Genomic DNA, 16,799 nt, shown 5'->3' with positions numbered 1-16,799 from the left:
GGCGCAGTTAGGAGATGGCTGCTCCTGCAGGAGGCTGGGGCTAGCACCGCTTAGCACCGGTGAGTCGAGGGGAAACGGTGGCTTTTATTAGCAATGTATGCAAAGTAGGTAACAATCACACTGTACAAATCCTTTCAGAAGCACAGGCCCCTGTCCAGCCGGACAGCCAATGAGCCCATCCTCAGCTGGCATACAGCAGCACGGCACCGCCGCTTTCAAGGCACTACCGAGTGCAACATACAGGATGGAGAGGGACGGGCCTTGCATCACCAGGTCCAGCATCATTGCGCACCGTGGCACGTGCCAAAGACAAGCTGCCCAGGTCACTGCTTGGAAAAGTCCGGTGCGCCGGCCAGGCCAGTCACTCTGGCCCCCTGCTTGCAGGGGTTAGCAGGAAGGGAAGGGAGGCAGCCTGCACAGATCAGAGAATTGCAGGGGGGTTCTGGGTTGGGCCCTGGCCTAGGGGAGGGAACGATTTGCGGCTGAGGCTGTAAAGGGAATTTGACATTTGGAAAAACACTGATTCACCCTGAGAGGAATGAAGGATCTTTTCCGCACAAAGGGAATTTGGAAAATTAAGGATCTAAATTAGCTGTTTCCACCCAAGAAAGATCTTGGAGCCTGTGCGGATCATTGTCTGAAAACATCTGTTCAGTGTGCAGCAGCAGTCAAAAACGCTAAACAGTGTTAGGAACCATTAGGAAAGGGACAGATCATAAGACAAAATATCACAATGCCACCCTATAAATCCATGGTACGGACACACCTTGAATGCTGCCTGCAGTTCTGGTTGCCCCATTTCAAAAAAGATATTGGAATTGGAAAAGATACAGAGAAGGGCAACAAAAATGATTAGGGGGCTGGAACAGCTTCCATAGGAAGAGAGGGTGAAGCGATGGACTTTTCAGCTTGGAAAAGGGACGACTAAGCAGGGATATGATAGAAGGAAGGGTTAGTTACCCCTTCACATAACAAGAACAAGACTGGGTTCAAAAAGGAATTAGATCCGTTCATGGAGGATAGGTCCATCAATGGCGATTAGCCAAGATGATCAGGGGGTAACCCCATGCCCTGGGATGCCCCCTGGCCAGCCCTGCCACTGCCCCATAATTCTAGCTTCCAGCCCGCCCTGGCATGCCAGCCACAGGTGTGCCACTCCTGCCCCCCAGCTCTGCCTTTGGTTTACCCTGCACTGTGAAACACCCCCAGGCAAACTGGGCATAGGAAGGCGTCGCCCGTCTCCCCCGCCCGCCCGAGCCTTTTAACCCTGAGCCGCAGCATGCAAAGGGCCTGGCCTAGGCAAATGAGGCCGAAAGCAGCACCCAGTCCCTGGCGCTTCCTCCTTGATCTGGGGGCGGGATTAGCCCCTCGCCCAGAGCCCTCCTGGGACGGCGGGAATCACATGGCTATTAAAGGTGCTCGGGCGTTACCCGCAGAGACCCCCTCGCTCGGCAGCAGGGCCAGTCGCAGCCTGCCGGGGTCTGGATTAGCTTCCTCTCTGGGGGCGAGGGTGCCCATGGGGCATCGTTCCCTCCCTTTGGCCCTTGCTGCCTGTCCAGGCACGTGGCACCCACAGACCACACCCTACCAGGCTAAGGGGCAGCCCCTCCGAGCCATGGAAGGGGGACAGCCAGGGCCCATGCGAGGTGGCAGCCTTGCCCCTAGAAAAATCACTGTGACGGGCCCAGAGCTAAGGCTCTCTCGGGGGGGGGCTGCAGTTGGGCAGAGGGTGCTGGGAGCCTTACAAACCCGTGTCTCACGGTGCTGGGAAAGGGCCAGAGAAGCAGGGCCGGGCCCTGGGTATGTGATCAACGCTGCACAAGAGCCGGGAGAGGCTGGGGGCCAAGGTTTTGTTCCCCGAGAGGATTGGAACCCTGTGTCCCCAGCAGACGCCTCCTCGCCCGCCAGGCCATCGGCTCAGTCCTCAAGGTTGGCTCTTCGCTTCTGTAGCTTCTGCGCCAGCTCCTCTGAGATGTCTACGGGGAGAGAGAAGGTGGGTACAGGACCCCTCCGGAGCTGGGACTAAAACCCAGGGGTCCTGACTTGCCGTCATCAGCTCTAGCCACGAGACACCACCACCTACCAAAGCTGGGACCACAACCCAGGAGTCCTGGCTCCGACCCCTGCTCCGGCCACAGAGTAACCAGCAATGCTACGCTCAACTGAAAGCCAAGGGCAGTGGGCCACATGCAGCCCCGCTTCTCGTGCCAGGGGGCCCCCTTACCTGGGGAGAGGTCTCTGACCCACGACGTGGCCTGGCGGGAGGAGCTGCTACCATGTTTCTGTAGGTTGAAGGTGCTGCTGGGGCTGCTGGGATTCCTGGTTAACTGGCCTTTAGTGGCTGGGAACAGAGAGTGCAGAGCTGGTCATCAGAGCATGGGATCCCCCGTCCTCGCCTCCGGCCCCATCCCGCTCCACCTCCCAGGCCAGAGATCCTTCCCATGACTCCCGCAGCCTGGGATCTGTTTGCATGGGTAGCCCTTGGGGAATCCTGCAGTGCACTGTGGGGGATGGGAGGGGGCGGCGAACCCGGGCGCTACGCCTGATGCCCTGGGCAAGTCGCTTCCCTTTTCTGTGCCTCAGTTTCCCCCCTCTGTACCATGTGGCTGGTGATACTGAGGGTCTGTGTGGAGAGCTACAGACAGGAAGTGCCAGAGAAGCACTCGGGGTTATTACCCACACTGCTGGAGGTCAGGTCTCAGTTCAGACAGCTGTACGGGGCTCCTGGACGCCGGGGTCCCAACCCAAGAGGGTGAAGTGAAAGCACCCGAGGGACTCGGGACAGCTCCCCCTTTATCTCCACTCTAGCTGGGGCACATCCCCCCGCCACCGGAGCCCTCTACTGCACCCACCCTGCTCCCCCCTGGCCTGGCCAAGCGAGGCAGAGGGAGATGGTGGCAGAAGGGGCTTTGCCATGGGGTTGCCGAGTCCCCGAGGTGTGACGGCCAGCCCCAGAGGCAGCCCCGTGGGGCAGTCTCTGCTCCTGCGTGGGCCAGTGGGAGGGGGTAAGTCGAGTGGCTCCCAGGGCCTGAGCAGAGCCAGGTCAGGCCCCAAGCGACTGGGGCACAAACTGGGCGTATCCTGTTGGAACCTGCCCCCCTCGCTGCCCCAGCAGGGGCGTCCTCAGCGGCCAGCCGAGGGCTCGGGCACGAGCGCTGGCAAACGTGACGGGAAAGGGGGGCGGTTAGAGCACAGAGGGTGGGGGGTGGAGAGCAGAGAGCCCTGGGGGGACGGGGCAGGCACCGAATCAGCTGGCAATGGCTGTACCTGGCTTGCCGGTTGGTATCGGCAGCGTCTTGCTCTGGCCGCCCCCTCCCCACATCACCTTCACGGCACCCGCTGTGGCTGAAACCAAAAGGGAAGACGCTCAGTCCGCTGGCTCCTCCCAGCACATCCCCCCCACCCTAACCCCCCAGAGCTTGGCCCTGCAGCCGGAGGGGGAACCCGCATCCGTCCCGGAGAGAGAGGCCAAGGACACCCCGATCCGAGTCACTTCTGAGCACTGGGAGTGTTTGGGGCTGGAGTCAAACTGAGCGGCCCAGGACCACCCCTGAAAGCTGGGCTATGGGGTCAGCATCCTTGGCAGGATGGGGGCCACCCACCTGGCTCCTCGCCCTCATCTGCCCAGCCCAACTCAGCCACCCTCCCTCTCTGTGCCCTCCCACTGCGACATCCTCCCAACTCCCGGTCCAGCAACCGGTTTCAGTGGGAGTCGGGCACCTAAAGACCTTGGAGGCTCTGGGCCTGGGCAGCTAGGATGCGGTTTCCAGCAGTCCTGGGCCACATCGCGGCTCCCGTCCAGTCCCCGGCCAGGCTGCCATGTGTCGCCCTCCCCGAGCAGGAGGCTGGGGAGGGATCCAGAGGACGAGAACCCGGCTCAGATGCTACCCACCCTGAGCTGCATCCACGCACTCTGAACCCTGGGGGAATGAGCCCCCCGCCCAGGGAAGACCCGATTGGCAGCCCCCCCAGAACCGCTGATGGGCCCAGGCATGCTAGTTCAGCACGGAGGAAATTCCAGGAAGTGGCTTGTGCCAGCCGGCAGCACCCGGCCTGTCGCCGCCACCAACCCCGCTCTCGTTCCCTGCTTCCGGCTCCGACTCAGATTCCTGGCTTTCCCCCGGCTCCGCCCTGAGGCCGGACTCCTGATTTCCAACTCCGGCTCCGCTGCCTAGCCTGACTGACTCCTGCACCAACCACCCGGCCCTGCTTCTGCTCCAACCACTAGGCCTGACTCCTGGTCCTACCCGCTAGGCCAACCCACCCACGCCCTGGTCGTGCCAGGCTGCCCCTGCTGGTCCTTTCACCTCTCCCCTCATGTCACGCAGATTTGCCGCCTCCCTTTTCCCTGGGATTCCCCCCCTTCGCCAACCACCGTCAGAGAGCAGCTCCTTCTCCTACACTAGCCGCCCGGGGACCAGTCTCCCAAGGGAGGTGATGGAAGCACTAGACAGGACCCATCCCACCTTGGGAGCCATGGGGGAAGGACTGGAGGGTCCAATAGCCTTTTCTGTCCCTGATCTCTGGGACAGCACTCGGGGCTCTGGGCAGAGCAGTGGCTCTGACAGCCCCCAGCATCCCCCAGTGCGGCTGGCTCCATTCACCCTCCTCTGGGCTCCCAGGGGTGCTGCATCTCCCAGTTGTATGGCTGGTCTGGGGCAGCAGATTCTGCATGTGGCCGGAGCATTTCCCTGCCCCTAGGGCAGCCGTGGGGAAAAGGGGCGTGCAAAGCCCAGGTGTGGGGGGCAGGGCGGGGGACAAGGCCCCGGGTACATCCTCTGTGGCAAGGTAGCCTCTTGTGGTGACACAGTAGCTCCATTCTACACGGTCTCGCACAATCGCCTGTTTACTCACAGTTGGCTGACTTTGCCTTTGTTCCCGTGATGGCTGCCACATCTGGAAAACACAATCGCATGAGAGAAGGGGGCGCCTGAGCTGGGATCGCAGACTGGGGTTTCCCCCGGAGACTTTTCTCCAGTACAAGATCCCATTCCCGCTCCCCGGCGCCAGCCTGTCCCTCCTCGGGAGGGATCGTGCCCTTCCACGCGGCACAGTAACTGCACCGGCGTGGCCCTGGCAGGCTCAGCGATGAGGCCAGTGTTATTTTATTCACCTGCCAGCAGGGGGAGCACGATTTTACCCCACTGTGCCAACACAAGGCTAGGACCCAATCTCCCCAGATTTGGGGGGCCCGAGGCAGGGCAGATTCCAGCTCACCTTCGTCATTCATGTAGGCCTGTTCTTCATCCTCCTCCCTCTTCTCAAACACGGGGGTGGGGGTAGGGGCAGGGGGCTTCACCACGGCACCTTTTCTGAAGCTGGGCGGAATCAGTGCATCTGCTTTGGCACCGGCAGAAGAACCAGACGGGCACAAGGTTAGGCAAGGGGCACTGGCACACAGTGGGGAAATACAGATCCTAAAATACAGGGCTCTGGGTGAGCCGCCCAGGCCAGGTCGGAGCCGGGGGGTATCGTGGGGGATGCGATAGTGTGGGATGGGCACAGCGGACATGTTAAATGCAACATCCAAATGGTGCCAACAGACATCAGGGCACTGCTGTGGGGGGAAGCTCGCAGCGCTGGGGTCCCAGCTGGCAGGGGTGGGGCACTGCTGTGGGGGGAAGCTCGCAGTGCTGGGGTCCCAGCTGGCAGGGGTGGGGCACTGCTGTGGGGGGAAGCTCGCAGCTGCCCTTTGCCAGCTCTCCAGAGCTGCGTTGGGGCCAGGCCGTGGGGCCCCGCATGCAGATTCTTCACAACCCAACAGCCCCAAGCCCTGGAGGAACAAGCCAGGTCCCCTGAGCTGCAGCCAGGAGCCGGCGCCTGGAGCAGGCTGGGCACATTCACCTCTGGAGGGCTTTGGGCAGGGGGGCATGGATGCTTCCCAGACGCTCTCGCCGTTCTCCTTATCGGTCTCCACAAACTCTGCAAAACACGCCAGAAACAAATGGGTCTGAGAGCTGTGGGGGGGGAGGGGCGGGGAACTGGCCGTGGGGGAGCATGAGGCCATGGGATGCTGGGCAGCCCCGTAAGGGCAGGGGGCAGAAGGAGAGGTGGCTGGGGGGAATCCCAGCTCTGGGAGGGAGACCCCGTGTCGGGGGGCAGCTCTGGGAAGGAAGGGGCCTGGCCGGGGCGGGCTGACCGGGCTTGGAAACAAGCAGCTGAGGAGACTGGGCCGAGGTCACCCATGCACAGCCCGGCCCAGGGACGGAACCACGTCCACACACCCTCCAGGCATCAGCACGTCACCCCCCCCCCGGCAGTCATGTCCTCTCCCCTTCCCCCCGAGCCCGGGCATCCTCTCCCAGACACACACTGCCAAATGCCTGTGCCCCCCTGGGCCCACCCACACTGAGCCGTCCAATGTACACGCATCCTCCCCCATCTGCCACACCCCCGTATCGGTGCCCCCTGCACTGCCGCCCGGCTCACCCACCCATGCAAACCCAGCCCCCGTGCCCAGAATTCGCACCCGGAGCCCTCGAGGCGGGGGAAACCCACCTAACTTCTCCGAGTAGTCCTCCTCCAGGCTCAAGGGCACCAGGGTCTTCTTGGTGTTGGAGACGAAGTACTCCACCACCTCGGCCAGGGAGGAGCAGTGGTGCTGGCGGGGGGGAGAGATCCTATCAGCAGCAGTTCTTGGCCACCCTCAGGCCCCTGCCACTAAGGGACTGACCAGGCTTTGCACAACCCCCTCGGGGCTCCTGCTCCCGGCCTGCAGGGCTCTCCGCTCCCAGCTGACACCCCCAGTCACTGCTGGGAGGAGGCAAAGGCCCCAGAGGAGCCCGTGAGCTGCAGACAGTCGCCCCCTGCCTCAGAGAGATCCTAGCCTGTTGGGCCGATGGAGCGGATCGGCGCATCCAAGCCGGAACGCCGCCTCTCCCGGTGACAAGCGCAAGCCCGCCATAGTGCACTTACCTGGGCAATATCCCCATGGGGAGATATTCCTGCCTGACCCCCAGCTGGCAGCCAGCGTGTGCCTTGCAGCATGAGGGTTGTTATCCTAGCTGGTGTAACGGTTGAGATTATTCTTATTTCTACACCTGTGGCTTTTGGAGGGTCTTGGTGAGCCACTTGCCACATCATTGGTTCATGACATAGGGATGAATGGGGGAGCAGAGCTGGGAACTGCTGCCTGGAACTGCTTAGCTGTGTGTGTGTGTGTGTCCTAGGCCCTGTAGAGCTTATGGAGATTCTCCTGTAGCGTAGGTGATCAAGGCCTGGCTTCTATGCCTGCTATCACCCTGACATTCCTTGGTGGCTGTGCTTCCGGGAGCCGTTTGATCCCCCTGGGGCCCAGACCCAGGTCCCGGTCTCTGCATAAGATGGGGATGCAGAACCGGCCCACTCACCGGCTGCTCGACGTCGATGACGTATTGCTGTCCCATGCAGCTCACTCTGTAGTGCTTCACAACCGGGGTGCTGCAAGAGAGAGACGGGGAGATTGCACAACCCAACCCTCACACCGCTTGTGATCACAGCCTGTGTGCACTGGGGTCACCCCCTCAATACTAGTACCAGGATTCACACTCCCAGCCCTGTGTGCACTGGGGTCACCCCCTCAATACTAGTGCCAGGATTCACACTCCCAGCCCCGTGTGCACTGGGATCACCCCCTCAACACTAGTGCCGGGGATGGGAGTGTGAATCCTGTGTGCACTGGGATCACCCCCTCTCTCTCACACACAATAGTGCCAGGATTCACACTCCCAGCCCCATGTGCACCCCCTCAAACACTAGAGTCAGGCCTGCCCCCTTCTAGCCCCTGACCATCCCCCCAGCAGGCAGCCCCCGACCATCCCCCGCCTTCTCACCCATTCAGCATCTGACGCGTGGTCACCGAGATGCTCTTCCCATCACCCCCCGGGCGCAGCAACATGTTGCCGCAGTCCGGGTTCCTCTCCAGCAGGACCTGGGCCTCTGTCCTGGAGACCTTGAAATAGCAGCTGGGAAACACAGGAGAAAGGACAGGACCCAGTTAATGCACCAAACCCTCCCTGTGTGACCCGGGACTCTCCACCCCGCCAGAGCCGCCGGCCCATGGCCCAGAGCCTCTGGGCTATTGCAGCTCTGAGCCCGTCAGGACTGGGGAGACCTTGTGGCCTGGCCTGACACAGGAGGGGGATGCCAGACAGGCGGCCTGGCCTGGCACGACATGGCAGGATGGAGGATGCCAGCGACACGCCCGCGGCACCTGCCCACGACAGCCCTGGGTTCTCCCTCCGGCCCAGGCCCCACTCACTCCGGCATCTGCTCCTCCACCGCCTCGTAGTCGAAGGAGCTCGCGGCGCAGCGCTGGCTCAGCTCGGCCCGTCGCTCCTGCTCTTTGGAGAGGGCTTCGGACATCATGTAGATGTGGCCGGGCAGCAACGTCAGGTTGGAGGGGACTTTCATCTGCAGGGACAGGACGACACACTGAGTCTCCCCTGTGACGTGCTGCGACCACGGCCTACAGACCAGACTTCCACCGACTCCTCCCCCTTGGGACCCCAGCGCTGCTCCCATCCCTGGCCCGGGGGAGCCTCACACCGGCCCTCTGTGCAGCCCACGAATCAGCCATCAGGAGGCGCCAGCGCGGCTCCCATCTTCCTTCCCCTATCAGTCCCGCCACGGCGCCAGAGCGCTGGACTCTGACCAGCAGGGGGCAGGCTCCCCGCGAAGGGCCTCCAGGGGCTGAATCTGACATTGGACGAGGGGGCTGGGAACCGCTGGGAGGGGAGCCCAGAGTGGGCTCGGAGCACCCGAGGGAGACCTGCCCTGCCAGGGCTGTTGAGAAACACGGACTCAAGGCTGGACAAGGGCTCTAGGGTCCTTCAAGGACCAGCTCTCGCCACGCGGGATACCTGGGGGTGAGAGACGGGGGGCAGGGCTGTGTCTGCGCGCGCGGGGTTGGGGGGAGGCGGGCGCAGGCGAGTGTATCTAGGGCGGGCAGGGGCTGAGTGTGGGGAGGGGCAGGGGGGACAGGAGTGAGCGGGGGGGCGCACGCGGGGTGAGCAATGGTGTGTGTAGGCTGGGGGCGTGGGCTGGGTTGTGCAGGGCGGGGGTGAGCACCCGGGGGTGCAAAGGCTGGGTCGGGCAGAGGGGGGCCGAGGGGAGGGCAGGCCAAGGGGGCGGATTTCTCATTCTAACATCAGCCGGGCAAGTTACCTCCACCACGGTGAGGATAAAACCCTTCCACATCTCCCGAGTTTCCAGGCTCTCGGCCTGCAAGGGAAACACACGTTACTGGGGTAAAACCCAGAGCACGGGGGCGGGGGGGAGGCAGAGGTCGCGCAGGGCGAACGTACCTTTAACTTCACTTCCTGCCCCCTCAGCTTCAGGCTGAGCCCCACCCCGTCGTCGCTGGCCCTGGGGCCGCCCCGGAGGTAGCCGTCGGTCAGGGACACGAAGGTGTCCAGGTCGATCTTCTCCACGTACTGCGGAGGGCAAAGCACAGATCAGTGCGGGCGGGGGCGGGGGGGGGGGGGCAGGGTCGGCCAGCCCCACTCTCGCAACCCAAAGCAGGGCCCTAGGTGCCCGCTAGGGAGCCCTGCCTGGCTGGCTGCCCCCCAGCTCTTCTCCGGGACGGGTGTGTGAGAACACCTCTGGGTCGCTGGTTCACATCCAGCCCTGCTCAGAAGCACGGCTGACAGCAGTCGGCTGGGTCTCAGTGGGCTGGTGCCCACGGCAGGGGGACCCTTTCCCATGTCAGGGGGATCGAGGCCCTCGCCACCCGGACAGCACGGCAGACCCCCAGCAAGCCGAGCCTCCCCAGGAGGGATGTCCCACCAGAAGAGCTGAGACAGGCGGGCCTGATCCACAGAGGTGCTGAGCTCCCAGTGGCTGGGCACCTGCCAGGATCAGGCCTTGAGGAGACAGACACCCCCCCGCCCCCCGAGGCTTTCCCAGGTCGGGCCGGGGGGCGCCACACAGCAGCTCATCCGTGGGGCAGCTCCTGCCTACCTGCACGTCTCGGCTGCCATTGTAGAAAAACAGCGTGAGCCCCCGCAGGCCTGTCCAGTACTTCTTATACCCCTGCAGGGACAGAGCAAAGGGGCATTGGCGGCTGGGGCCGGAGGGGGCCAGCCAAGGGGAGGGTCGCTCAGGTGAGTGGCACAAACGCACCCGGCCTCCGCAGCGACCTATTGAGCATGCGCTGTGCAGATACCTGCCCCCCGGCAATGCCCTAGCCCTGTGCTGAACCTGGCACGGCCAGGAACCTGCAGTGGGATGTTCCCGGGATGTTATGGAGGGGGGGGATGGCGAATCAGTGCCCACCCCCTCTCCCTGCAGGCTGGTTCCATCTCTGCACGGTGGACCCGGCAGCTGGTCCAGCCAGGCCCTCACCCCCACGCCCGGCACGCCGGGGCAGAGGATTGGTCTCCGAGGGGGCTGCTTTGGCTTCCTTCAGCGCCTGAATGATGCACTGTGGTGTGTTTTCTCCAGCCGTGTGGGAGCCCTGGAACAGGGGCAGCCTGGTGGGAGCCAGTTGCCGCCACTGGGGGGATTCTCGGTGCGGGCTGATGCTGGCCTGACGTGGCAGCCCCCTGCCCCAAGTCGGAATCAGCTGCCAAAGCCCGTGGGGGAGGGCAGAGCCCCGAGCCCGTCACGCGTGGGCTGGTCGGGAGGGCTCAGGGAGCAAAGGCTCTGTTGTTCGCTGTTTGCCATCAACAGCGAAGTGTTGTGACCCAAAATAAAGGTTCTGCTGCCTCTTCCCCCGCTGCCCACCCCTGCCAACAGCTCTGCACTGGCCCCTGGGCCAGCTGGGCTCCAAGGCGGCAGATTCACCCATGGCAGCGGGCACGCCGAGGGCACGCACACGCCAAGATCCTGCCCCTTTGGGCCGTCACAGAAGGGTGCCGACAGCTCACGCTCACCAGGAGAGCAGCCCCACGCATAGGTGGGTACGTGTCAAGGCCATGCGTACGTCAGATGTCAGCATCACACGAGTGCAGCCATGTCCCGGTCACACGAACCAGGGATGTCACACTCACGCGTGGCTGTGCACAACTTCCACTTGTGCACGACGGGAATTGAAGTCCCGGGTTTAACAGCTAGAGGACAGGCCTGGGAGTCAGGAGATCTGGGTTTTGAACGTGGCTTTGCCACTGACTCACTGGGTGACCTTGGGCAAGTCGGTTCTCTGCTCTGTGCCTCAGTTTCCCCATCTCTAATATGGAGCTACTGCGCCTCACCCACCTCTGTAAACCACCCTGAGATGTAGGGCTGGAAAGGAGCCAAGCGAGTGCAGCGTACAGTTCGAAGGTTATTCCTACGGGACACGTACAGAGTCAATGCCCATCCCCATATTAATGGGACAATGCCGCTCTACACAGCTCAGTCCCACACTCTGGGGGCCTAGAATTCTCCAGGCTTCTAAAGAGACCCCAGATCGTCTCAGCCATCCCAAGAGGATGACGCTGCCTGCTGAGATGTCCTTATCCAATGCCAGCAAGCTAGTGAAAGACCCCATCCAGGGCAAGCAGCCTGTGCGTCACACAGCCTGACTGGGGGAGCGCCCGCCCCCCTTCCCATTAGGTTTATGGCGTGAATGTGACGGGGCGTCTGATCTGCATGCCAGAAACAGCTGTCCTCAGCAATCCAGGCGGCAGGAAAGTTCAGGGGCCATAAATGCAACCAGGTTAACAAACGCAGCCCAGGCAAATGCGTTTAAACGTCCATGTATGTTTCAGCGGCGGATTGTCTGCGATGTTCGGAAAGAGAATTGCCCCCCTCTCTGGCTGTCAGGTTGGCACCCAGCACCTCGGGCCCAATCCAGGGCCTGGTTACGTCGATCAGTGTCTCTCGGCTCAGGTTCGTACTTCATCCAACAACCATCAAAAAGAACGACCCAGGCAAACGACGTGGTAGAAAGCGACAGGGAGCTCAGCTTTGGCACGAGGAGGGTTTGCGGTGGAACAGACGCCCGAGAGCACAGGAAACCTTCACCAGGCAGACGAGACAAAGCACTTCCACCGAACTGGAGGAAGTATCACCTGTCCAACACCCCCCCCCCCCCCGCCACTGGGCCCTGCGCTCCCTTGTGCGCACATACTCCAGGATTGCCCAGCCATTGCCGCTTGGATTGCTCCAACGGGGCTGCTGTTTCTAAGAGCCGATCTTGGGGAGACAGTCGCACTGGTTTAACTCAACGGGTGAATTTAAACCGGGGCCAGGGGCTGCGTGGATGCCCCGAGTTCCGGTTAAACCAAGCGGATTTCGGTTTAGCAAAAGTCGATTCTAAACGGGCTTGAGCTAAACTGAAATAAGTGGGTTCATACTACCCAGTGCACTGGTTGAAATCCACACCTTAGGCTAAAGCCGTGCAACGTTCTTGTGTAGACAGGCCCTTAGAAACAGGCTCAAGCCAGAAAAATCCACTCGGGATTTCAAGGACCCCAAAGCCTGAGGCTGTGCCTTAGCCTGTTCGGAAAATAGGGGCTGCCAGGAACATCTGGCTTTGCAAGTTTGCATTTGGCTTCTGCCTGGTATCGTCTACACCTGAAAGTCAATTCAGATGAAGGTAGGGAGTGGATTTAAAGGGCTATCGTTATGCTGGAACGACAGCGCGCCTAGGCAAGCCCGATCCGCGGGCAGGCGTTTCTAGGAGGCCTGTGCCCTTGGCACCTGAGCACCCAGAGCCTGGAGCGGGGAGGCACCTGGCAGATCCGGGCCGGCTGCAAAGTTCCGCCCTGGCTCGTGACTCGGAGTCCTGGAGAGCCTGGCCCTGGGCTTTGGGATCGGGGCCACTACTAGGGGGGCTCAGCTTCTTTCGGCCCGAGCCGGCTCCCCGCCCCGATCTCTCCGTGCCAGGGCCCCGGGTGGGGGGAGAGACGACACCAGAGGTCCCAAGGCCACGGCTCAGCCCTTGGCAACTGGGAGCCTGCCCCGGCCCCGGTCCCCTACCTTGTCCTGGGGCCCCTTCTTCTCCAGGAAGCCCTCGTAGTAGTGGGGGGGCGAGCTCTGCTTGGGCCTGGCGCCCCGCAGCGGCGGGGGCAGCAGGGCCATTGGCCCCCGGCTGGGGCCCGCGCCGGGCCGGGCAGGGGGCGCAGGGGAGGCTCCCGCACGGAGCCCGGAGTCCCGCAGCAGGAAGCGCAGGGGAGGAATGAACTAGGCGTCGTGGGGGTTTTGCAGCCCGGGCCGGGCCCTCCCATGCGCGCACCTGATTGGGCCGCCCGGCTCCCTGCAGGTGAACGGGCCAGGGAGCGCCGGCCAGGCCCCGCCTCGGCCCTGCGCGGGGCGATTACAGGGGGGGGCACTGCTCCCGCTCCCCCCCCGGCCTGGGAAAGCAGAGCCCCCCCTTGGTCCCCCCCGGCCTGGGAAAGCAGAGCCCCACTGCTCCCCTCCCCCGGCCTGGGAAAGCAGAGCCCCCGCTGCTCCCCCGGCCTGGGAAAGCAGAGCCCCGCTGCTCCCCTCCCCCGGCCTGGGAAAGCAGAGCCCCCGCTGCTCCCCTCCCCCGGCCTGGGAAAGCAGAGCCCCCCACTGCTCCCGCTCCCCCGGCCTGGGAAAGCAGAGCCCCCGCTGCTCCCCTCCCCCGGCCTGGGAAAGCAGAGCCCCCGCTGCTCCTCCCCCGGCCTGGGAAAGCAGAGCCCCCACTGCTGCTCCCCCGGCCTGGGAAAGCAGAGCCCCCTCACTGCTCCCCTCCCCGGCCTGGGAAAGCAGAGCCCCCTGCTCCCCCGGCCTGGGAAAGCAGAGCCCCGCTGCTCCCCGGCCTGGGAAAGCAGAGCCCCACTGCTCCCCCGGCCTGGGAAAGCAGAGGCCCCACTGCTCCCCTTCCCCGGCCTGGGAAAGCAGAGCCCCCCCCCACTGCTCCTTCTCCCCCCGGCCTGGGAAAGCAGAGCCCCCCCCCGCTGCTCCCCCTCCCCCCGGCCTGGGAAATCACAGCTCCCCCCCCACCCCTCCCCTGCCCTGGGTAAGCAGAGTCCCCATTGCTGCTCCCCGGCCTGGGAAAGCAGAGCCCCACCCAGACTCCCCTCCTTCAGTCTGCTTGAACCAGCTGCCCAGCACAGCTCCCCGCTGCTCTATGCACCACTCTGGGCACGCGGGAATTCGGCCCCCTGAACCAATGGCCCCCGCTCGCAAAGCCCAGGGCGCTGGAGTCAGGCCACCCGCCACCAGGGAGGTGATTTGCTTTGATCTGGTGATCGTGGTTTTCATGCAGGAGCCGGCACTGGAATGAGCAGGGTTATCATTTGTACTGCGGCTGCCTAGGCACCCCCCCCCCCCCCCCCGCGCCCGGCACCAACACAGAACAGAGAGTCCCTGCCCCGAAGAGCTGCCAGGTTCAGTATGAGATCGGCACCAACCGCTGGTCACAGACAGAGCACAAGGGAACAGCGAGACAGTTCTGAGCACAGGCCGGGTACATTAGAACCAGCAGCTGCTGCTTCGACCCGAACGGAGCCGGAGGCCACACGCTCTAGGATCTGCCTGCGGTTTGGGAGGGAGGGCGGATGGCCGCTAAACCCGGCCCCCTCTCCTACGCTAAACAAGGGCCCGTTTCGGCGGGTGGCCACGCTGTGGTTGGCTGGTACGGTTCCTGTTCCCGTGCCCGGCTACTGCCTGGGCCTGGAGGTTGCAATTTGTCCACACGGCCTGGTTCCAGGCCCGGTCAGTGGCACAGCTGCTATTCTGAACAAGGGGGCAGCTGTCATGGTAAGGTCCCCCATGTGTGGGAGAGGACCCCACCCCACAAATAAAGGGGGAGGGGGAGAGCAGCAGTATAGTCATCCCCCGCCACGAAGCTATAGTGCTAGGGGAGGAGGAGAGGAGCTGACCCCAACAATCAGGAGGCTGGTGGGACGGGCAGAGAGAGTGGGACGCTTTCTCCCAGCTAGAAAGTGCAGCCGGAGGGGTGCTGAGAGCTTCCCAGGTATGTACCCATAGTAGCCCGAAGCTGATGTGATGGCATCACTCAGGTACTGCCCTGCTCGGCGCTGGGTGCCGTGAGATTCCCTGAACAGAGTCCAGGACTCACGCAGCCCCATTACAACCACCTCGCTGCTTGCACACAAAAGGGTGGGAGAAGGTAGGAGCCCCACAACCCCCCCGCACTCCCCACCCTTCCACAGTAGCTGAAAAGGGAAAGGAAGCAAAGCAGCTTTGGCAGCGCGTGGTGACGGGCACCATGGGGAATCTCTCCCATCCCGGCTTTGTGAGGGTTGCCCCATGGTGACCCTGCCCTGTTGGGTCTAATACCACAGTCCCTTTGGTGCCACCCCCTTTCTTGCCCTGTAGGGGTAGAGAGGTGGGGTAACTGCTCCATGCAGGTGCGCCCCCACTGAATTTTGGCATGCCCCTGTCTGGAGGGCAGCAGTGGAACGAAGTGGCAGGGGCCAGTGGGGGGGAGGGGGGCGCGCTAGGAGTATATGGTGATGACCTCGCCGCCGCCCCCCGTGCACCAGCCCCTGCTACCTGGCCTGCAGTTGGGGATTGTGAAAGTGCGGGTATTTGAGGATGCTCCCTGGACGCCTGACACTTCCCATCTCCCTGGCCCCGTGTGCCACAGCCTGCAGTCCCCCCCTGCTGCCGCTGCCTCTTGCACAGAAGCTGCCACCTCCCCGCTCCCCAATCTAACCCTGCTCAGAGCAGAGCACTGGCCTGTCCCCACCAGAGCCCAACTGGTGCAACGGGGAGAGATTTTAGGGGGGAATCTCAGCATAAGTCAAACCCAGGGGCCTGCTCCCACGGAATTAACAGCGCAGGCTGGAAGCCTGCAGAAGTAACTAAGCAACTAAAGGAAATCCCCAGAAACACACGGGTTAAACTCTTCTGAACCTGGCAGCGGAATGCGGAACTTGGCAGAGCTGAAAACAGGAATTGCTGAATCCCCAACCACGAGAAGGTCAAAATTCAGATCCAGGCTGTGCTGCTGGGGGCTGTGCCGTGAAGGGCTGAGCTTCCCAGAAGGAGAGGCAGGGCAGGGCATTGCGCCACTCTTGTTATGCACAGGCCCTGGGACAGACACCCGGAAAGTGATCTCTTGCAAGCACCGAGTGATGACCGAACACCACGCTCTCCAGAAAACACCAGGAGAACCCCAGTGCATAATAATGATCATAAATAGGCCAGGAAGGATTCTATTGTTTCATTTTTAATTAACTCTTACACATATTCACTTTCATTTCCAACTCTTGGTATATCTTATGAATTCCAATTTCAATTTAGTCACTCGGCACAATCGTTTCTGTTTTTAAAAGCCTCAGACCCTATTCATTATTTTCTCAGAAAAAAGGTCAGATTGGGGCCATAAGGACCGTAAAAGGGGAGAGTCAGAAATAGACTAAAATACAATCATTGCATTTCCAATTAGTTTCTCAAATGACTGACAGAGCTGAAACTGGCAACAAAATGGGACATTTGACATCTGACATTTGTACACAGCCTGGGCCCGATCCTGCCGTCGGATCCAGGCAGATGCAAGGGTCTGCCTGGCCAAATCCAGTTGTAGGATCAGATCCTTGCAAGTTTGTTTCCAGTGGCTTTTGGCTGCAGAAAGAAAAAGAGGATAATGGACTATTAGTGCTTACAATCAAACCTTTCCGGCCTTAACTCCATATATCAACCCCTGGAATTCCTCCCAACCCCTTAAGGAAAACAAACCTTAGCAGAAAAATGATTTAAAGGGTACCGGACTTAAGGAACTAAAAGATGAAGGCTGAAGTCAATGGGAGTGTTATCGATTTATCCTGCTTGTAGTACCCACGGGGCTTCAGCCTGTTTGATGTTCCCACTGTGCTAGGTGCTGTACAAACATATAAGTCTCTGCCCCAAAGTGTTTGCAATAAGATCTGGATTTAATCCAAGATCAGTTAATTCTGGAG

General features: G+C 61.9%; 1 protein-coding gene across 3 annotated transcripts; it reads right to left on the bottom strand.

The window, feature by feature from the left end:
• Positions 1–824: 824 nt before the first annotated feature.
• Positions 825–13,070, bottom strand: STAP2 (signal transducing adaptor family member 2). Of its 3 annotated transcripts, none has more exons than XM_039515155.1 (14): positions 12,883–13,070; positions 9,940–10,011; positions 9,285–9,413; positions 9,145–9,201; positions 8,240–8,391; positions 7,812–7,943; positions 7,350–7,419; positions 6,499–6,601; positions 5,845–5,922; positions 5,218–5,340; positions 4,855–4,896; positions 3,268–3,345; positions 2,225–2,341; positions 825–1,976 (listed from the first exon to the last, which is right to left on the bottom strand). In XM_039515155.1, exons 1-14 carry the CDS (start codon positions 12,982–12,984, stop codon positions 1,918–1,920), a joined length of 1,314 nt encoding a protein of 437 aa, XP_039371089.1. In that variant the 5' UTR covers positions 12,985–13,070; the 3' UTR covers positions 825–1,917. The 3 variants fall into 3 exon arrangements, with proteins under 3 accessions (XP_039371089.1, XP_039371090.1, XP_039371091.1); XM_039515156.1 differs by having other exon boundaries at positions 5,218–5,337; XM_039515157.1 differs by lacking the exon at positions 12,883–13,070 and adding an exon at positions 10,854–11,871.
• Positions 13,071–16,799: the final 3,729 nt, after the last annotated feature.

The sequence above is a fragment of the Mauremys reevesii genome, linkage group 26 (assembly GCF_016161935.1).
Source record: "Mauremys reevesii isolate NIE-2019 linkage group 26, ASM1616193v1, whole genome shotgun sequence".
NCBI lineage: Eukaryota > Metazoa > Chordata > Testudines > Geoemydidae > Mauremys > Mauremys reevesii.
The sequence above is the reverse complement of the archived record's forward strand: the minus strand, read 5'-3'. Positions and strand labels throughout refer to the sequence as shown.